Source organism: Labeo rohita, chromosome 17 (assembly GCF_022985175.1).
Source record: "Labeo rohita strain BAU-BD-2019 chromosome 17, IGBB_LRoh.1.0, whole genome shotgun sequence".
Classification (NCBI taxonomy): domain Eukaryota; kingdom Metazoa; phylum Chordata; class Actinopteri; order Cypriniformes; family Cyprinidae; genus Labeo; species Labeo rohita.
Window position 1 is genome coordinate 22966273 of NC_066885.1, and position 23540 is coordinate 22989812.

At 35.9% G+C, this 23540-nt stretch overlaps 1 protein-coding gene across 1 annotated transcript in view; it reads right to left on the reverse strand.

The window, feature by feature from the left end:
* The window catches only part of mboat2a (membrane bound O-acyltransferase domain containing 2a), a 66099-nt gene extending 42846 nt beyond the window's left edge, over positions 1-23253 (reverse strand). Inside the window, exon 1 of the mRNA XM_051133887.1 lies at positions 22963-23253. Within this exon, the coding sequence (XP_050989844.1) occupies positions 22963-23040 (78 nt within the window). The 5' untranslated portion in view covers positions 23041-23253. The remainder of the gene's footprint in view (positions 1-22962) is intronic.
* Positions 23254-23540: the final 287 nt, after the last annotated feature.

Sequence of the window (23540 nt, forward strand, 5' to 3'; positions counted from 1 at the left end):
TTTGTCCCCCTGTGGCTCTAAACCATCTCTCTTTGCAGCCAGCCATCTGGCTTAGTTTCCACAGACACCTCCAGCCATTCAGCTGAGAGAGAAATATATGAGGAAAGGCACATTTGGGAAGAAAAAGAAACAGGGAATGACTTTTTAAGGGTCAATATTAGAGAGCCTGGCCACTGTGTGCAGTGTAAATATCTCAGTAAAATGTAAAGCAGCCTTTGTATTTGAGGGGAAACGTGCACTAACATGAAGGATGAGTACTAAGATCGCATTGAGCTAAAGTTCAAATGTGGGTTTCTAAAAGTGACACCATTAGGAGCTGGGTATTCAAAAAGGAAATGTCAACAAACATGCAAAATATAGGTACAGGAAATGTATACAAAGACACGCATGAGGGTTTAAACTGGTCCCCGTCTCCTAAATTAAAAAACAAGTGACAATAAGCCTTCATGCTGATATCTCTCTCTGCAATCTTTGCCAGTTTCCAAAGTCAAAGATCAGTGCTTCTCAACCAGGCAGATGGGGTTAAATTATAATAAAAACACTATTTTTTTTTTCATTTATGTACATATCATATCTGCTTGTCTTGGACAAAAGGGGGCACTAGTGTCAAAAATGTTAAGAACCACTAGTTTAGATGGTTGGCAATTTGAAATACCAGTTGGTAGGAAGCTGGCTGGGCTTGAAGACCATCTTGGGCCTGAAACAAGCCTACTAACATGGTTGATTAGCCATTTACATGGTTAATTACAGTCATATAACCAAACGAGATGCTATAAGTGCCATAGTAGTACAAATTAGGTCTAAAATCTAACAGATTTAGTATAAATCTTCAACATTTCTGTCAAAATCCCACCGACCACATACTTAAGTTACGTTAAATGTTCATATTCAAGGCAGAATAAAAAAAAATCCTGACAATTTACTCACCCCATGTCATCCAAGATGCTCATGTTTTTCTTTCTTTTAGTCGAAAAGAAATTAAGGTTTCTGAGGAAAACAATCCAGGATTTTTCTCCATATAGGTCCAAATTGCAGTTTCAAAGGGCTCTACATGATTTCTAGGGTCTTATCTAGCGAAACGATCGCTGTTTTTCTGCAGAAAAAAAAAATAAAAAAAAAAAAAAACGAACTAAAATGTATATACTTTTAATCACAAATGTTCATCTTGCACTAGCTCTGCATAACTGCAACTTCACATTTTTTGTAAAGGGTAATTGACTTTCTTTGCAAATAAAAAATGGCCGATCGTTTCACTAGATAAGACCCTTATTCCTCAGCTGGGACTGTGCCCTTTGAAATTGCACTGAAACTGCAATTTTGACCTTCAACCTGTTAATCCCCATTAAAGTCCACTATATGGAGAAAAATCCTGGAATATTTTCCCCTTAAAAACCTTAATTTCTTTTCAACTAAAGAAAGACAGACATAAATATCTTGAATGACATGGGGTTGAGTAAACTATCAGGAAATTTTTATTCTGGAAGTGAACTAATCGTTTAAGTGAATAAGCAACTTTACATAGATTTTTATACCTCCACTGCATTTAAAAAAAGCTAATCTACTCTTAGGAATATGAACAGCATTAGCATGTACTGTAAACCTCCCAGTAGCCTTGTAGCTAACACCAACAATCATTTACAAAACAGAAGGATGACAAGTAGTGACAGGGAGGCGTGACAGGAGTTTTTATAACGCGTCTCTGGTCAATGAAATGGAAGATTTCCATTTCACACTCTGAAACCTGGTGGTATCACTCGAAAAGAAAAAATACCTTAAAAGGAAACAGAACACTGAATTCAGGAGGTCATGCCAGTTTCAAGTGGTCGAGCCAGTCAACTAGGTCAAACTATGGTTTGGAACCTGGTTAACCTGTTCAACCACATCCCCAAAACAGGCTACCAGCTCTAATCATGCACCACCTAGATGAATCGACAATGGTCCCAACATCTGATTAACCACTTTAAACCAGCTTGAACCAGCAGAAGCTATTGCTAAAGATTTTCCAGGTATTGTTTGCATTCTGACAAATATAACACCAGCTACTGTTTGAATAGGATACATAAAGATTTGACAATATATTTTGAACGGCGTTCAATTTCGTTAGCCTTTAACACTGAGCTAAAGAAGCTTGACAACCTTTTATACAGACTTTCATGGATAAGATTTAATAGTAGTTGCATTATCCTATCAAACCTGGCTCTGACTTGATACAATGGTTTGTGAGTCATTAAATAAGGTGTAGACTGACTAGTCTATTCACCATTTATGTGAGGGCCCTAAAACTGAAATGATAGGCTCAAAATAGCTAATTCCAGTGGGTGAAACAAGGCCATTCCTACAAATGGCCCTCCAGATCCCTCAAGACTTCAAATGTGAGCACATTTTTGGCTCACTAGAGACATAAGTCCAAGTTTAATCATATGCTATTCCACTGTAGCAGTTAGTTAACAAGCCTTATAGGTTTTGAAACAAGTGAACTCAAAATACACAAGGAATGTGTGTTAAAAAAATCTCATAAAAGTGAGTTTGCAACATATGCGCCAGCTGAGAAAAAGCATCACTACCAATAAAAAATGCTGTGTGATGATTCAGATATCAGATTTGACCAATAAGATTCAAGCTTTGGTACAGGAGTCCTCAAAGTGAATGAATAATGCAGAAAGAGGTTCACTTCTATAATTCATGGGAATGTAATACATTACTGGTAGTATAAAAAGAAAGGTTAGGCCTTTTGAGCTCTTCAGTAAAAAAGGAAGACACGCACAATCACTTCAAAGCACTCAAATGGTAATCAATACCATGGCAATAAGCTATACTAAACCTAGAGCAATTAAGCTATCTGTGGCACTGCCAGTCAGGTTTAACGGTGACAAAGAGCCTTGGCAGAGATTCCTGGCAAAGACGAAAGAAATGCAAGACACTGATTCTTCCTCTGTTTTTCCTAGAGCTCTGAACTTCAAACAAAACACTACTCAGAATTACAGTAAAATGCATTCAATACAAAGACTGCAAAGTAAATATGGGTGGAACTTTTTACATTTGAAATAAGAAATAAAAACGCAGAAACAAATATTGAATATTGTAATACCACAGTACTTTTTGGTAGTTTTTTTTGTGCAAACTGAAAATTCAAAAGTGCAGAATGGCCAAACAAATTCAGTTAGTCCTGGTCTTTTTTCCCCCTTTCAATTCCTTTCATAATATTACCACAAAAACAGAAAGAAACTCCCCAGGACATGAAGCCCAGCACGTCCACACTGGAAAACAAATGTCTTTTATTTGCTGAGCTACACTTTTTAACTGATTAAATGCTACACCCTACAGCAAAAGTGTCTCAAATGTGCTTATGTTTTATGATACAGCAGCTGCTCCATTAACAATGCAGGGGGTAAACAAGACTTTTTCCATTTGACTACATGTCACAGCTTCGCTTGGGCCTCGCATTTGGTATCCAAGCAACCGACTGCTCAACAGAGCGCAACTTCGCCAAAGGGAGGCAGATCGGCTTTGAGGAGGGACATTAAACTCCTCTGACAGCTCCTGTGGCAATGTGGATTGCTGTTCTTTTGAAACTGCCAGTAACAGGTCTGACACATATTTCTACACGGGGCATAAATTCACACAGATCTCAATCTCCCATCACCCTCAGAGACACTTGCCCAGTTATGGTGCACGTAACCAGTTCTGTGACAGTTAGTGGAAACTAGAGATTTTAAATATCGATATTTTTCTTACACAAATCCACTGCTTTGCTTCGGAAGATCTTTATTAAAGGAGAAGTTCACTTTCAGAACAACAATTTACAAATAATTTATTCACTCCCTTGTCATCCAAGATGTTCATGTCTTTCTGTTTTCAGTCGTAAAGAAAGTATGGTTTTTGAGGAAAACATTTCAGCATTTTTCTCCATATAATGGACTTCATTAGTGCCCCGAATTTGAACTTCCAAAATGCAGTTTAAAATCAGCTTCAAAGGGCTCTAAATGATCCCAGACGAGGAAAAAGGGTCTTATCTAGTGAAACTAGATATTATTATTATTTTTTTTTTTTTTCAAAAAATAAAAATTTGTTTACTCTTTAAGCACACTGTAAACCCTAATGCTGTCTTTACTTATACAATCAAGTAATGTTGACTAAACATTACTTAAAATTTTGCATTTTGGACCTATTACTTAAAAATATGAGTTCATTTAACTTATTTACTATCAAAATGCATAAACTTAAGATTTCAAGTGTTGTGAGCTCAAAATCATGATTAATCATTTGAAAAAAAAATATTTTTCAAAAGTCATCTTGAATGTTGCATTTTCAGTACAACTGAAATATTTGAGAGAACATCACATAAGCTGACTTCATAAATTAATGTTGATTTTCCTGAAAAGGTTTATTTTTATTTTTTTTAAATACTCACCATTATAGTGAATAGTGTTACTTTTGGTTGGGCACTTGGAACTTTGTTTATATTATTATAGTTTTCTTTCTGTTGTTGCAACAATGCAGCATGAAATCAGAGTTCTTTGATTTCAAAGAAAGAAAAGTAATAAATAGATTGCTTTTAGAAGGTGATCTATGTTCTAATTAAATCATTAGGTTTTTTAGGTAATTAAATCATGAGTGTTTTTCATGCTGATTAATGATTTTACAATTTTACTGTTTTTTTTTTTTTTATATAAACACTATAAGAAGCTTTTAACTGCTTTTATATAATCTTTTAATATTTGGGGTAATGTGCATGATTCACACACAGACTTCAACATTCAGCTTGTGAATCACAACAATGGTAACAACTCAATTTTATTTATTTTTATTAACTATCAATAACCATTTTATGAGCTTTTTTTGTTTGTTTTGTTGTGCTACTACTGACATGACTTGCAGTCAAATATAAGAACATTGTTTAACAGTTTTAAGTTACATTTTCATGTTGAGTTAACTTAAACATACAAGTACACTTAAAAAAATGAATACCAAGTGAACAAAATCGTTTAAGTACATTAAATAAGGGCTAAGTTTGTTGAACTGAATGATTTAAGTACAGTCTACAAAACCGCCAAGTTAAATAAACTTAAATATGCAAGTTTTGGAAGATTCCATTACTCAATTAAATTGAGGCAACGAGTTTACTCAATCAATTTAGTCCAATTAACTTATTAGGGTTTTCAGTGCACAAAAGCTCCTGTAGCACAGGCTCTGGGATGCATGTCCACGATGTTACGTATTAGTGATGGGTCGTTCTTGAACGATTCTTTCATTTTGAACGAATCTTTAATGTGACTCGGGAAGAACGGGTTGTTTCGGGGAGTGATTTGTTCAGTCGCATATGCGCAACATCCTATTGTGTAAGCAGTAGATGTGTTAGGGAAGTAACAAGCAACAATTGAATTATATTTTGCTAAAATGAACGAAATGACTCGAAAAAAGATTTGTTCTTTTGTTGAACGAGACTCAAAGATCCGAGTCGGTAAAATGATCCGAACTTCCCATCACTTCTACGAATCACATGTAAGTTCATCGTCTGTGTACTGAATATGGCGAAAAACTCCATCTTATTTTCTCCTACAACTTGAGAGGAGGACATCGTTGTACCTTTTTGTTTGTAAACAGCGCTTACTTGGACTTTCTTAGTCTTTGCGCGTTCGCTTTGTAAACACTGGGTCTGTAGTTCCGCGTGACCTTTCAACGTGATTCAATAGGACGTAGCGTCGTGAACACGCATCCCAGAGCCTGTGGTACATGAGCTTTTGTGCTTAAAAAGTACACAAATTTTTATTTTCTGAAATAAATTACCCTTCTTCCTTGTCTGGGATCATTTAGAGCCCTTTGAAGCTGCATTTAAACTACATTTCGGAAGTTTAAAATCGGTGCAACAATTCTATTATATGGAGAAAAATGCTGAAATGTTTTCCTCAAAAACCACAATTTCTTTACGACTAAAGACAGAAAGACATGAACATCTTGGATGACAAGGAGGTGAGTAAATTATTTGTGAATTGTTGTTCTGGAAGTGGACTTCTTAAACCCCCTGGAAACGTGTGGAGCACTTTTTATGATGGATAGATGTACTTCATTGGACTTCAAAATCTCAACCACCATTCACTGCCATTATAAAGCTTTGAAGAGCCAGAACGTTTTTAAATATAACTTACTTTCTAAAAAGAAGAAAGTCACATATATCTAGGATGGCTTGACCATGAATAAATCATGGGGTGATTTTCATTGTTGGGTGAACTATTCCTTTAACATAGTGAGCCCCTGGATTCCCAAACATATTTTATGTCTATAATGAAGCCTGCTAGAGTATGGGTACTTCATCACTTTCTTACACAGACCTGGAGAGCAGCTCCGGCACAGTTGCGTCATGTTTTAGTAGGTATCATAAATAGAAAGATAGGTAATGAGGAACAGAACTGTTCCAGACACAGAGTTTATCCACAGTCCATCAATGATAATCTGTATCAGTAAACACAGACATTAAGTAAAATAAAACCATGCATACATAATTACAGAATAAAAGATATGGATGTATCAAAATAGAACTTTTAATAACAGATTACAGAACAGCTTATTGCCTACACTTGACCTTTTTTCTACATTTATAATCATTCAAACGATGCAGCTATTTAACTAGCTAATTAATCAATAAAAACACTGTACTGTCATACATATTAATACATTTGACACAAGACAGATGTTTAAAAGTTTAAATCTGAAATTTACGATGCATATCTAACCACTTAGAGGATTAATTCACTTCCAGAATAAAAATTTCCTGATAATTTACTCACTGCCATGTCATCCAAGATGTTCATGTCTTTCTTCAGTCGAAAATAAATTAAGGTTTTTGAAAAAAAAATTCCAGGATTTTTCTCCATATAGTGGACTTCAATGGGGATCAACGGCTTGAAGGCCCAAATTGCAGTTTCAATCCAGCGTCAAAGGGCTCTACAAGATCCCAACTGAGGAATAAGGGTCTTATGTAGTGAAATGATCCGCTATTTTCTAAAAAAATAAAATTAAACATATATACATTTTAAGCACAAATGCTCGTCTTGCACTACCTCGACTTCACAGGTTACTCAAACACACTGAAAAGGTCAAAGAGATGTAGATGGTACCGACCTAGTGCTTACAAAATGAATGTGCAAAGCAAGTCAAACACACTTTCCAAAAAACAGGTAAAACGATGTTGGGCGATTTTGAAGTTGGAGAAGAGTTTTTCGCCCTACCTTGCCTTATTGAACTGGAGTACACAAAAAAAAGAACTAACCACGAATGACGTTTCCAACGTGATTACGTAATGCGTGAAGTCGTAGACGTGCATCGCTAAGCTGGTGCAAGACAAGCATTTGTGGTGAAAAAGTACATACATGTTTTTTTTTGTTTTTGTTTTTTTTAAATGTAAAATGAAAAATTCTGCAATGTTTTCCTCAAAAACCTTTATTTTTTTTGACTGAAGAAATAAAGACATGAACATCTTGGATGACAGAAGTGTACAGGCATATTTTTTCACTTGCAAACCAATGCATTTGTTGTAGGGCTGTCAACATCTACACTACACAATAACAATATAATCGCAACATCTATAGAAATTTCAGGTCAGTTTTATAGGCATAGGGATTTTTTTTTTTTTTTCATTTTCTGACAGGAGACAACCAGTGTTAAAACGCAACATCGCCACCTAATATACTGGAGTGTCAAATAGATAGTTAGTATCACAGGTAGTATTAACATATCAATATTTCAGTGTCAACTTCATACTGTTAATTTGCAATAAAAAAAAAATGAAGTGCTGCAGAATTAATGGTCTCAAAAATTTTTAGAAGTTGAACTACTTTTAACAACGCTCGTGACATGAGGCGCAGAAAAAACAGCAATAAATGACCTCCATCTGCCAATTAAACAATTCAAATGAGCAGATGAAATGTGAGAATCATAAAATGAACGGCCTCCAAAATATCAGTGTGTTTTTGGTATTCATGAAAAATATTCACCTAATTTTTGCTGTAAGGCTGGGCAGAGCTTGTAAATGTTATGGGTCTGGCTCCCGGTCTCATCTGCGTCCAGCTATTTTTAACTGTACAAAACAGCTAATTTTGCTGCTTGATATTTTAAACTGGTGTGTCTTACCATATTATCTTAATGTATTATCTTAATTATGAACACACTGGTTTGTAGTGCAAATAGTTTTAATGTTTACTGCACATTGTTATTCTTCTTATTTCCCTATAGCTGCTAATGAACCAGGAATCTCACACACAGGCTTACTTCCGCACTGAAGAATAAGGTGGATAAAGAATACGAAAAACTAAATATCGTTTTAGCAGATGGTTCATATTAAACAAGCTCAAAGTAACGATGAATAAGCAAGTAAAAAGTTATTCCTAGTTATTATACGCCAATAACACTGTGAGCCACTAGTTAAAGAAACTTTGCAAAGAAGCGGAAGCCAAAGGTAAGAATTATGCAGAAATCTGATTCAAGGAACAAGCCTGTCAAGTCGGGCCTGCCAAAACTGCGTGTGACACCTGTCGTTTCCCATGGGAATCTACTCTGTACTTCATTTCGCACCTGTGTGACTCTCCAACACGTCCAATGCACATATAACAGACCGCCAGCAGACGCCTCCTCATCTCTACTCCCGGGCTCAATGTATTTCTCCCATATTTACTGATTCACTTGGCAATCCATCTCTAAAATAGGTCCCAGCAAGGCAGCAAATCCAACTTCACTTGCAGGCAAAGATAAGAGGCTAGTATGCCAGAAGTGTTCCCAAGATAAGCCACATTGCCTCCAGAGCTCTGCTCAAGCTAACCTCCAAGAGACAAGTTCAGTATCATTCATGATATCTATTTCTATTTGGCCCTCATATTTACAATTTATACTCACTCATGTTTGCTTTACTAAACAAAACGAGAAGCTCATGCTAATTTAACAACATAAACAACCACATATAAAAACCATCTATGTTTAGTTTTTTCCTTTCTCCAGGCTATTCTGTACAATGAGGACAGTGGGGAAAAAAACAATATCACACCAACAGGCCTGCTTCCTCACAACATCAATGCAAAACTGATGATAAGCACTAAATGTGTTCATTTTCTAAACATGTTTTCTAAAATTGCTTGTCCTTGGAAGATACTATGCTATTGTAGAGTAGAATTTTTTTAGCATGTTTGCTGTGCTAGATTGTGGCTTCCCAGCCAAAAAGACATGCCTACTCCCCATTTATTTTTATGATATGGCTCAGAACCCGAAGGGATTGTTGCAAGAGTTTATATCTACTAAGCAGTCTGAACACTGCTTGGAAACATTTACTCATATTTCAATTTCTGAAGGGATGTCTTCATCTCAATCTCCCAAATTTAACACAGGTCTACTGTTCAGCTATTTTAACTTCCCTCAAGCAATTGTTGATCAACTCCAAATTACATAATTCAAAATAATGGTACTTGTTGGTTTACTAGCTAAGGGGACAAAATAAAGAAGACAGAGGCAGGTTGGCTTCTAAAATTCATTCACATGGAGAAACATAGAGGGAAAGACCGAAAACACAGAGCAGCAGAGGCGGGAATGGCCTGTCTGCTCTAGCTGAACATCAAATGTGGCTTTTCCAGCCAGACTTAACCTGAACAGTTGAGAAGAGAAAGAGAGACTCCAAACAATACCCGGATAACATACCGAATCAGTAACTAGTGGACACTTTGATTTCTTATTAGACCATGGGAGCTCAGGAGCAGTCAGATTCAAGCTGAACAAATAAAAATTACGTACAAAGGAAGTTCCTTGTGGTTAAGCCACCAAGTTGACAACAATCAAATTCCCTCATGTTGTATGTCCAGGAATGTACTTGTAAAGCTACATTTTTTATGATCACGTTTCCTCAACCACTGAGAAGCAAGTCCATCATCACATGCGGTGCATCCTTGGAAAGTACAGGAAATCATAAGGGCGAAAGGGTGAGCACATGAGCTAGTTGTGACTCCCCGTGGCACCTTCTGACTTTTTTGTTACTAACAACTCTAACAAAAAAAACATTTCAAATCTCCAAAAAGCAAGGCAATAAAAGTCAACTAGAAGAAACAACAAAAGCAAAAGCATGGAATGGTACAGTACATCAAAAAAATAATAAATTATTATATATATATATATATATATATATATATAAAATAGATAGATAGATATAATATTTTAATTATAATAACATATTTAATTGCTTTAATTTTTGTTCCCATTTTCATTTTTAATCATGAACCTACAGGATGACACCTAAGTGTTTAAAAACAACAAAATATGCTAGTACTGGGTTAAAAAAAAAACAAAAAAAAACAAATAAAAACGATTTCTCAATTTTAATAGATTCTCATTTTAATGAACCAATATCGATTCTTAAATCTCAATCGATCTTGGTCTATGTTGTTTTCAAGTTAATGAATTAACAGTACATAGTGTGCTTCCCATCCAATAAATCACAATAGGCTGAGCTTTGTTACTTTTGATAAGTCTCAGATTTCAAATTCTGTTCATTTCATTAGGAATTTCAAGCAATAAATATCGTTTCAGCGTTCTTTAACGTGCCATGATAGATCACTGTAGGTAAAGTGGGAATACTTCTTGCCTGTGCGTAATCAAACGCATAGCAAAAAAATTCATGACAGTTTTGTTTTTGTTCTGGATCCCATACTGGAGCACACTCGCCACCAACTGGACAGGGGTGGGAATTACAGCTACAATTTACAATAGGGCAGCACAAGGTAGGATCTTGTAACATTGAAGACTGGAATAATAGACATTGAAAATTTGATTTTGCCAAGATAGGAATATATTTAATTTTAAAATACATTCCATATTGCTAATTTGCAATCAAAAAAAAAAAAAAAAAAAACTCTGGAGAGCTGCAGAATTAACACAATGCTCATGATGTGATATGCAGCAACAAATGACTTTTTTCTGCCAATTTAACAATTCAAATATGCTGATGAAATGTGAGAATCAGCATATTAAGCGCCTACAAAATATCAATGTGTTTTCGTTATTTGTGAAACACAAAACATACGAAAAACTAAATATTGTTACAGCAGATGATTCATATACATTTATGCATACAAGATACATTACAAAATACATTAAAGGGGTCATCGGATGCCCATTTTCCACAAGTTGATATAACACTTCACGGTCTTAATGAATTCTATAACATACTTTGGTTAAAATTTCTCAATGGTAGTGTAAAACAACACCCTTTTCACCTTGTCAAAAACAGCTCTGTTTTGAGCAAGCCACTTTCGTGCATGTCCCTTTAAATGCTAATGAGCTCTGCTCAGCTAGTCCTTCTCGTCCATGGGCTGAGAACAGTTCTCTGAGAGACTGTAAACTTTAGCCGCAAAACTAGGGCATTATTATAAAAAAAATAAAAATAAACAAAAAAAAAAAAAACACACACACACACACACACACACACTCACTTCTTCTTTAGGTGAAGCTGTATCAAGAATGATTCACGCGAACATAGACACATTTAGGTAGATTGAGGATCGGCGCATTACCTTCAAAGATGAAAGTTATCCTCTGCATCTTTAGTGGCTCAGATGTCGGGAGTAAATGACGACAGCTGTTCATTATTACATAAACAATAGAACACCTCAATCGATGGGTGGATATTTATCATTAAAGGGTGGATGTGCACACACATTTATGTTCAAACAACATGTAAAAGTGAATTTTGCATCTGACGACTCCTTTAAAATAGAAAATCAAAGTAAAATATTTTACAATATTATTGTTTTTACTGTATTTCGATTAAACAAGAATCATCTTAAATAAGCATCTCTGTACTTTGTCCTCCTGTATATAAACCTGTAGCTGCAGAATGGCAAACAAAGCAGCATCTCCTGCTTTCATACACTCCACCAAACACAAAAGACTCCTGTCACCGGCAGCAGGCTTCGGCTACATCCCTTTATGTTCATCCAATGATCACAGCTTCCTTGGTAGGCTATAAATAAACCACCATTCAAGCCTGGCCTGCAAGACAAACGGCTGCCATTCACTCCACCTCAAACAGAATACAAAACTAGCCAAACAGCTAGTCAAAACAAAACCAACGCAAAATATTCACTCTCACTTGTGGAAGAAACTCTTTAGAAAAAAAGTCATCAATTTAACAACTGCTAGTGACATTTCCTGTCAATTTCAACACCTAATTTTAAAAAAGCGAAGCTTGTCGAAATGAGAAATTGTTGTAAATAGCCAACACGAACATCCAACTGCCAACTGTGTTTCTGAGTAAACAAGGAAAATATAGCAAGAACAACAAGACATTTGTTGAGTCACATACAATATAACTTAGTTCTTCTGTGCAAGTTGAAGCTGAGGAGTGTGTACTAACTAGTAAAGCTACTAGGTGAAATATTAGACACGTAATATGCCACCAAGAAATTAGGGCTGGGTTTTGACACATTTCATGATTTGATACAATTCTGATTCACAATCTTGTCATTCGATTTCCGATTCAATTCAATACTGACTATTTTCAAAAGGTACAGCACATGCCAAATTTGAGGAAAAAAAACAAAAAAAAAAACAAAGATCACTCAACTTATGCTGTAAAATTTATACGAGGGTCAATTGGTACTATAATAATGAAGGTTAAAATTAACTGATTTGTATACAAATGTTTAAATTACACTCAGTGAAGTTATTATTATATTAAAGTCGCAATTACATAATTATATTTCTACTCCAAGACATATAAACATTTAAATGGAGGCTGTCTTAAACTTAAAATTATAATTAATAATTATAATGGTGCTCACCTAGAGTTTATTTTTCTAGCTGACTAATAAGTTTACGGACACAATATGTTTTTACTGAGGTAAATGTGACGTTACGTGACATACTTAGGGCCCTATGAAATCCGTTTTTATTTTTCCTAAATTCTGTTTTATTTTTTTCCAAATTCCGTTTTTTCCATTTTACTTTTCCTGGATTCCGTTTTTTTTTTTTCCAGTTTTAATTTTTCTGGACGCCTTTTTAATGGTTAAATTCAATTTTATTGATCAAAAACATGTCTAATTAATTAAAATCATGAAACTTAAATAATTTAGCATCAATTTAACAAGTTTGACAAAACTTACATCTTTAGGGCCCTATGAAATGTTTTATTTTTGCCCATCTAATGTTTTATTGTTACCAAATTCTGTATTCTAGCATGACTAATTACTTGGAATGCATAAAAAAAGTTCCATTTATTCTTACAATAGCTTTGTGAAATGTTTACTTTTCTCAGAAATTTTGTTTTGTTTATTTGCATTTTTCTGGTTATCAAATGAAGGTGTAAAGCATTAATTTCATTAATTTCGACTAAAACACTGATTGAGCGATTATATGAAACTGGATATGGATACAGTAAGTTGTACTCTTGAAAATCAAGAATGAGAATCAACTAAAATTGAGAAATTCTACAATAAATTCCAAACGATTGACTTTTGGACGCTGGAACCAGAAGTTCAAAAATGCTTACTCATTTCTGGGTTTTAGGACTCATTCCTTTGGCCTTCTGTGCTTTATTGTCTCTGTTTTTTTTTTCTTTCTTACTCAGCTTGGATCTCACCAATTTAAATGACCATTAATGCCTCCATTTACCAGTTTTCTTCAATGCTGTCTGCAATTCTACGATCCACCTGGGAGAAAGAGCATCTGCTGGAGAAGACCAAGGCAAGCTGATTCAGACACAATTCTCCATGCGTGTACTTTCAGCAGTTGGGCTTCAACCAAGCTTTAACATCTTATAATGAGCCTGCAAAAGGAAAGGGGCTGGTGTTTTTTTGTAGAGAACCGCTAAACCAGACCACGCATTCAGAAAGGGGCACGCTGACAATCCCACATTACAAGCTGTAATGACTTACAATCAGTTTCTAAAAGTTCTGGTTGCTAGGATACATCACTGCCACAGAGGCTGGAAATGAGACTGACAGCAAGTCACGGAGAACGAAAAGTGACTGAAATGATATCAATTTCCTTTTCATATCAGCCATGAGTCATGACACGCACCAGTCCAAAATAACATCACACCTGAGCATTGTCAGCAACAGATGCCATCTGGAAGAAGCCAAGGGATGCTTTCTTGTCTTGAAGAGAAAGAAAAATGGCTTTTGACTGGAGGTTTAGACCTGGGTAAGGTTGCACCAGCTGTTCGCAAGATCTTACTTATAGGGATAGTTCACCCAAAAATGAAGATTCTGTCATTAATTACTTACCTTCATGTCGTTCCAAAACCATAAGACCTTTATCTTCATGCCTTGAACGTGTCAGTTGCATTGCTGCCTATGCAGGGTCAGAAAGCGCTTGGTTTTCATCAAAAAATCTTAAATTGTGTTCTGAAGAGGAACAAAGGTCATAACAAAAAGTGTTATCGTGACTAAAGCAAGCCATCTGACTGGTTATTTTCAGCTCTCAATAGTTCCAGCTGATTAGCTGCCATTGAAAATCTGTACAAGTACATCATCCTCAAATTTAGGCTTGTGCTGAGAGGCCGTGATGAGTAAGATGTAGTCATACAATGTACTCATACAACCAGAAACTTGAGAACACTACACATCATCAAATCATTCTTGTTCTTGTTGAGCAAGCAGATTCATTGTCTTTGGCCACTCTGGATGATGTCCCTGTCCCTGGCCACTGTGAAGTTGGGATTTAGGACAGCCATTTCTGTAAGCACAGCTCGAGTGTCACTCTTGAAAAATCGCATCTTAAATATCTTATTCTGTATTGCACAGAAGAAAGAATGTCATACAGGTTTGGAATAACATGAAGAAGAGTAAGTGATTTTGGGTGTACTATATCTTTAAGACTGCTGAACTAAAACAAACAAGAGACAAATCCAGAACTGGCACACTATGGCAAAGTGCAAGAGCCATAATTATCTCTGTCTTATGTAAGGCATCATATCTGGTTGATTAAATCAGCAGGACTGACAGCAAAATATGTGTTTCATAATGACAGCCCCTGGAAGACACAAATAGGAGGGAGTCAGAAACATTCAGGTGTAACAGTCAGGTGACTTTGTACATGAAATTTCTAACATCCTCACCAGTGAATCAGACACATGAAGATTCCTGACAGGTAATGAGATGAATTAGTTTGACTAATTTTTAGAGTTATTTAGAACCAGTTCTATTAAACACACACACACACACAGAATAAAATTCAATGATATTTTAGTATTACTTATGTACTATTATAGTATATAAACTACTGCTGTCAAACGATTAATCACATCCAAAATAAAAGTTTTTGTTTACATAATATGTGTGTGTACGGTTTATATTAATTATGTACAGTTGAGGTCAAAAGTTTACATACACCTTGTGGAATCTTGAAAATGGAAATTATTTTACCAAAATAAGAGGGGTCATACAAAATGCATGCTACTTTTTATTTAGTACTAAAGTATTAAACATAAAAGACGTTTATATATAGTCCAAAACAGGAAATAATAGTTGAATTTTAAAAAATGACCCCGTTCAAAAGTTTACGTATGCTTGATTTTTAATACCATGTTGTTACCTGACTGATCCACAGCTGTGTTTGTTTAGTGATAGCTGTTCATGACTCCCTTGTTTGTCCTTAACAGTTAAACTGCCTGCTGTTCTCCAGAAAAATCCTTCAGGTCCCACAAACTCTTTCGTTTTTCAGCATGTTTGTGTATTTGAACCCTTTCCAGCAAAGACTATATGATTTTGAGATCCAGCTTTCACACCAAGGACAGCTGAGGGAAAGCTATTACAGCAACTATTACAGATGGTTCAAACACTCACTGATGCTTCAGAAGGAAAAAAATGATGCATTAAGAGCCAGGGGGTGGAAACTTTTGAACAGAATGAAGATGTGTACATTTTTCTTATTTTGTCTGAATATAATATTTTTTACATTTAGTACTGCTCCTCAGAAGCAACAGAAGACACTTACATGTTTCCCAGAAGACAAAATAAGTTAAATTTATCCTGATCTTTAAATTCAAAAAGTTTTCACCCCCTGGCTTAATGCATCATGTTTCCTTCTTAAGCATCACTGAGCATTTGACCCTTCTGTAATAGTTGCACGAGTCCCTCAGTTGTCCTTAGCGTGAAAAGATGGGTTCTCAAAATCATACAGTCATTGTTGGAAAAGGTTCAAATACACAAAAGAAGGAAAGCCAAAGAATTTGTGGGACCTGAAGGATTTTTCTGAAGAACAGCGGGCAGTTTAACTGTTTAGGGCAAACACAGGGCTCATGAACAACTATCACTAAACAAAACAAAAATAAAGTAAAATAAAAGGATCATTCAGGTAACAACACAGTATTAAGAATAAATAATAATAATGTAAACTTTTGATCAGGGTCATTTTTTAAAATTTAACTATTATTTTCTCTTATGGACTATATGTAAACGTCTTTTATGTGAAATATCTTATTCAGGTCAGTACTAAATAAAAAAAATAAGCATTTTGTATGATCCCTCTTATTTTGATAAAAAATTAACATTTTTGCAGATTCTGCATGGTGTATGTAAACTTTTGACTTCAACTGTACACAGTACACACACATATTATGTAAACAAAAACTTTTCTGAATGCGATTAATCGCGATTAATCATTTGACAGCGCTAATTTAAATGATTAATATGTTGAGTACTTCAGTTTTTGTAATTTTAGTACTTCATCTCAAACTGCAACCAATCCAATCCACTGATTAAAAAAATGAATATATAATACTGCATTATGACCAAGCTGAACTTTAGCACATTAAGAAAAAAAAGGAAAGTAAAACACTTTAGTACAACACTCCCGTAAGCAGAACTCAAGCTGAGGCAACTGGTCCCATGAGAGTGCTCATTTAGAGAGACAGAGGGTGGGCATAAACCTCCTTTGAGAAATTAGGGCTGCGCCTCACGCTCCTGCTGTGCTCACTGGGGTGAGCGACAAGAGACCTGTGTGCTTCCTTAATACAAACCACTACAAAAACATATGCGCCAGCCTTTTAACAGGTAGTGTGGGGAGAAACCAGCGAGATTTAGGCTCTAGAGGCGCACAATGCGTTAAAGTAGCACTGCTAATTCTAGCACTGCTAATTTAATCCAGTGCAAATATGCCTCTTTCTGTGTAAATTAGGATGAAATGGTCATCTTATTCACAAAACTTTTCACTATTTGACTTGCTGAAAGCATGTGCAGCGATCGTTTGTAGTGTGAACAGGCTTTTAGTAGTGTCCTTTTAAGTGTGGACCAGTGATGCATCAACACATTAATGAAACACAGTCCATTTGAAATTTTTGGCCACACATTATATGAGTTCTCCAACTGGCAATCATCAACCTTTGAAGATCAACCAGAATATTCGGTAAAGGCACTGCCTCAAAGTGAGCTTGAGAGGAACCGTTTTATGTAGCACAAGGCATTAGTCACCGGTTTAAAGACCAGCTGTGGCCAATCATATCATCAGAAGTGGTCTATGACTGGCTTCTACCTCTAATAACCATCATTAAGTGTTTTTAAAGGGGTCAGGAAATGAGAAATTAAAATTCCCCTGATCTTTTGAAATATAAGGGGAAATTGCACTATAAAAACATCCTGTAAGTTTCAGAACTCAAAACTTTCTAGTTAGTCTAAAAACAGCTTATATTTAAGTCAATCTGCCAAAACGACCGGTTGTGGAATGTGCAACTCTATGATGTAATAGTGTGGCTAAACCCCGCCTCCGCACAAGAAGATTAACGCCTGCTTCTACATCACTGCCTGTTTAGCCCCGCCCACCGATTCACACATGTAGTGTAAATAATGAGGTGAATGCAGGTCTAAACAGAAACCAAACAATAAGATGGCTCCAAAGATAAGACGATGTGTGAACGCTGCCATCCGAACCATGGTGCGCACCAAACAAGTGGACCAAGACTGCTAAAAAGATGGGTCTTGACTCTGGTGCGGTTCGAATGAAATATGAACGCAACACGGACCTAATACTTCTAAACGAACCAAAAACTGGAAGTAATGACAAGATGCGATGCGATGCGACATGATTTCACAATGGGAACAAGCGGTGTATCCAGTATCCAAAACATGAAACGAACAGAGGGCAAACGTGGAGCAACGAGGAGGTAAACTGCCTTTTATGAGCTCTTTGTGACTTCACATTAAGTGTTTAAATCGAACACACCTTTTCCTTTTGTTTGAGGTGTTCGGTGAGTTGCGTCATGAAATTCAACCCAACCAATCAAGTTGTGAACGTATCACTATGCCTTCAGGTTTGGTATCTTTAGGTTCGCTGTCAAAAATGCCAGTGTGAACGCTAAGTGGACCAGGACCAAATGTATCTGACGATACCAAACAAACTGAACTACAAGTGTGAACTCACACTAAAAGTCAATGCTGTGTAGGGCTGTCAACGATTAATCGCGATTAATCGCATACAAAATAAAAGTTTAAGTTTGCCTAATATATGTGTGTGTATTGTGTATAATTATTATGTATATATAAATACAAACACATTCATGTATATATTTAAGAAATATTTACAAGCATATGTATTTATCATATTTTTTATATAATTTATATTATATATAAATAAAATCATTTTGTATATTAACAACATATTTCTCATATATATACACATTAATTTGTGTGTATTTATGTATACATAATAATTACACACAGTACACACACATATATTAGGCAAACTTAAACTTTTATTTTGTATGCGATTAATCGCGATTAATCGTTGGCGGCTCTAATGCTGTGCCGACTATATTGGATCCGACAGTAATGTCGCACCACACAATTGTGAGTAACTGTTATAACATGGTCACTATTGCTTTGTCTATAATTACAATTCATTTGAAATGTACTTAGTATTCATGTGTTTTTAACCTAAAATCACAGCAGTGTTCATTTATGAAGGATGTAGACTGTCAAACATACACAAGTGTTAGCCAATCATAGCAGTGGGCGTTTACTTCCAAGTCTACAATTCACCACGCCTATTCAAACAGAGTGTTCTGATCAGGGGGGGTCAAAACAGGAAAGAAAATCACCTATTACTTATTAACTATGATTTTTTTAATGTAAAAATCTTGATAACATAATAAGTGGAACTCAAAGAACAGTGCGAAATAGTAAAAAATCAGTTCATGATCCCTTTAAAGTCAAAGTGGGTAAACATCATCAAACAGAAAAAAACCCAAACGTTTTCAAAAGTTTCCCCAAACACTCCCTCTGTCTCTAACTGGTTAGCCAAACAGATAGCCACGCCCTAAACTCACCCCATTGGTTGACACAGTGTTGCCAGGCTGGTTGAGAGCAAGGTTTCAAAAAGAGTACCTGTGTTTACACTTTCCCAGGTAAATTAGCCTATAGGTGACTCTATATATATTACACTGGGATGTGTATTGTTATAACACACTTCAGCCTTAAAGGGACAGTTCACCCAAAGATGAAAATGTTCCAGTGTTATTTAATTAAAATATCTTATTTTGTGTTCCCCAAAAGAAAGTAAGTAATTCAGGTTTTAAACAACATGAGTGTGAGGACAGAGTTTTAATTTTTGGGTGAACTATCTGTTTAACTATTTACAGTGCTGTAAAATGCAAACCAGGAAACCAAGGGCTTTAGGACCTGTGGTATTCTCACAGCTGATTGGAAAGTGCCTTTAATGACGAGGCTATTTTAACTGCAACGGTTTCAAATTATACACCATCATGTTACGGCACAAATTTTTGAGCCCAGCCTAGCAACCCACATCTTACATAATCAGAAACAGATCTATACAGTTTCACTCCTATGTTGGCTCAAGCTCAGGACGTAGTAATCCTGACAGCTCGTTTCATGATGCGCTCCGGCTGAGTTATTGATTCCTGTCACATTAACGGGAGTTCTGGAGTGGCCTTGATCGGGAGAGGGTTTGTAGGCTTGGCGCCTGCCAAAATCTCATTCAAAAAAGCTGGTGAAGAAGCATGCCAGCGACAGAGCAAAAGGCACTAGAGTTGTGGACATAACCAAATGGGCTTACAGATCAAAAACCACATTGTTTGTTTTGTATTTCCATCCTTGATTTATCTTGATGACTACAGGTTAATGTTTTGAGGAGTGCTGCCATTTAGGTAACAGCTCATCCAAAAAAGAACATTTGCTGAAATGTACTCTCCCTCAGGCCATCCAAGATGTAGATGAGTTTGTTTCTTCATCAGAACTGTTTTGAAGAAATTTAGGATCCTCTGCAGTGAATGGGTGCCGTCAGAATGAGAAGCATTATTATGGATCATGGAAAATGGTTTAAAGTTAAACCACTTTTATGATGGATTTTTTTCTTACAAACACAGCTTTTGGCTTTACAAGATGTTAACTGATGGACTGGAGTTGCGTGGATTACTTGTGTTTTACTGTGATGATTTCTCAGCTGTTTGGACTCTCATTCTGACGGCACCCAATGACAGCAGAGGAAGTGCAAAGTCAAGTGCAAAATCTCTTCAAATCTGATCTACACTTGGATGGCCTGAGGGTGAGTACCACACCCATAAAAGGTATTTAACATATGTACACAATGAAGACGTTGAACAGGTGGGTGTTTCAAAACAAGAAGGTCTACACTCCAGAACGACTGCATTTGTTGACTCATTCTTGCCCAGACTCGCATTACGAGATGGGCAGCACAAGCTAAAGAGGTTAAAGTAGTACATGAAACATTAAAGTACATGTGTGCAGCGGCAAATGCTCTGGAGTCGGAATAGACCAAGACTAATAATGTAATATCTGAACACACGAATAACCGGCAGAGCTGACATTGATAAAGGTCTTGCTGTCCATTTCTGTGACTACTAACTAATTTGTAAGTAACAGATTGAACAATAAGCTGCGTCCCCATGAAAATTTCTGCACGATCAGCAATGTGAAGGATAGTTCAGGTTTAACCGACCTTTTATATCACATTGATAAAAACCGGCTTTCAATAGATGCACTGTACATGAGAGTGAACGTTTTATCACTTACTTTCATGCATAGTGAATATTTTATCACACCTCCACACTAGTTTGATACAGCCGAGTTGCGAACAGATGCAGTACAACTTGTTTTGTCGAGGGTTATGTTAGAAAGATATGACTTAACCTGAGGCATATGATTTATCCACAGGCATTATTAATAATTCATCAACACAAAAAAACTACAATACGCAAATGATTCCAGCAAACACAGAACACGTCTGTTGAAAGGTGCTTGTTTGGTAATGATTACCAATATGGGATACATACACTACCAGTCAAAAGTTTTTGAACAATACAAATTTTAATGTTTTTTTGTTTTTTAAAGAATGCTCTTCTGCTTACCAAGCCTGCATTTATTTGATCTGAAGTACAGCAAAAACAGTACAATTTAGAAATATTTTTACTATTAAAAATAACTGTTTGAATATATTTTAAAATTTATTTAATTTCAGCATCATTACTCCAGTCTTAAGTGTCACATGATCCTTCAGAAATCATTCTAATGTTGTTCAAGAAACATGTATTATTATTATTATTATCATCGATATTCAATATTTAAAACAGCTGACACATCACAGTACATTTGAGTAAATTTGTTTGTTTTTATAAGATAAGCATTTGTCTAAAATAAAGTGTTTGCAACATTACACACTATACCATTCAAAAGCTTGAAGTCATTATTTTTTATTTTTTTAAGGAAAGAAATGATAGAAATCAATACATTTTTTAGCATTCACTTTTAGCATCCAATTTTTTTTTTACAAGGATGCTTAAAATTCATAAAAAGCGATCATAAAGACATTTATAATGTTACAAAAGACTACTATTTCAGATAAATGCTGTTCTTTTAAACATTATATTCATCAAAGAAACCTGAAAAATTATACTGAGCTGCTTTTTAACAATAAGAAATGTTTTTTGAGCAGCAAATCAGAACATTAGAACAATTTCTAAAGGATCATCTGACTGGAGTAATGATGCTAAAAATTTAGCTTTGAAATTACAGGAATAAATTACATTTTAAAATATATTCAAATAGAAAACAGTTATTTTAAATAATAAAAGCATTTCTAAATTTTACTGTTTTTGCTGTACTTGGAATCAAATAAAAGCAGGCTTGGTGAGCAGACGAGACTTCCTTAAAACACCGGTGGTGTATAAATAAATATATATAAAGAATAAAAAAAAACTTAAGAAAACAAGGAACGAGTTAATGAATCCTTTTAGCGAACCGGTTCGAAAGATTCGAATCACTTAGATGAATCAAACGCCACTATTTACAACGTAATTCCAGATGATATGAAAAGCAAAACCTCTAGTCTTGCACTAGATTTGTAAAATGACACAAAAACACAATAGTTCTCACGTGAACATCAAAAAAGACGACCCCTCAACAAAATAACAATGTGAAAAAATGAGGAACTGAAACAACTCTTGTCTCGCTTCGTCAGCTGGGATGTTCTTTTGCTCTGATAATTCACGATACAAGGACATGTATCCAGGACATCTGTAAATATAAATCTCTTTTTTAGAAGAACGCCGCTCCAGCACGGGCGAAATCGTGACTATGGCCGTGTGTCAAAACCTATCGAGCTGCCTACATAGACAACATCTCGTGTGCTCGTCTGCATGATGTTTGGACTTGCCTTAAAGGCGTCTAGATGTCAAAATACTGTCTTAACAGATAAAATACACAGCCTGTGACTCACTTGTCATTAGCTAATATTTTGAGACAAAATACAGGAAGGGAAAAAGGCGTATTATGAATTTCAGGCTTGTTATGTCATAAACAAGAATATCGTAGTAAAACGCTCTTGTATCATGCAGTTGTCGCTGACAGACGTGCGCATCAAATGTGCTGGATTTACAGCAAACGACTCCACACCAGCTAGCGATCTTTGCTAGAGCAAAATGACAAAAGCGAAACATAAATCCCAGTTAAAGTGACAGTTTACCTGGTCCAGAGGCAGATCAATAATCTCACTAATTGGCTGCAGCAGTGTGGAGCCTGTGCAAGACGTAGAAGTGGCCATGATTCAGTCCAGCCCCACTCCCGTACAGTCAAATCGCCCAAAACACCGTGTGTCCTCTTTCTCTCCCTCTCTTCCTCTCTTTATGGTGGATGGGTGCTGGGAATGCTGTTCTCTGGTGTTGCTCTGGTCGCGGACTGTCAACGCTGTTGCACGGCCTGAACATCAACACAAAGCCCGTGTAGGCGGACTGACTCGCCCAGCCCCTCCATTACATCAAACTACTGCTGCTCAATTACACACACACATACGTACACACACACTCAGCTCAAAAGAACTTTACTGCCACTCCCTCTCATTCATCCCCCTTATTTACTATCGCAATGCAATCGTGTTTTTTTTTAAATGTACAGGATTTTTTTTTTTATTATTCTGTTTTTGAAACTGGATTTTTGAAAAATATTATTATATACATGCACATGATTCCAGACAAGCAGTCTTGTAGAAAAAGTTGGTTTATTTATATGAGGCGGGTCGCCCCCCCTCATGGGCGTGGCCATGTT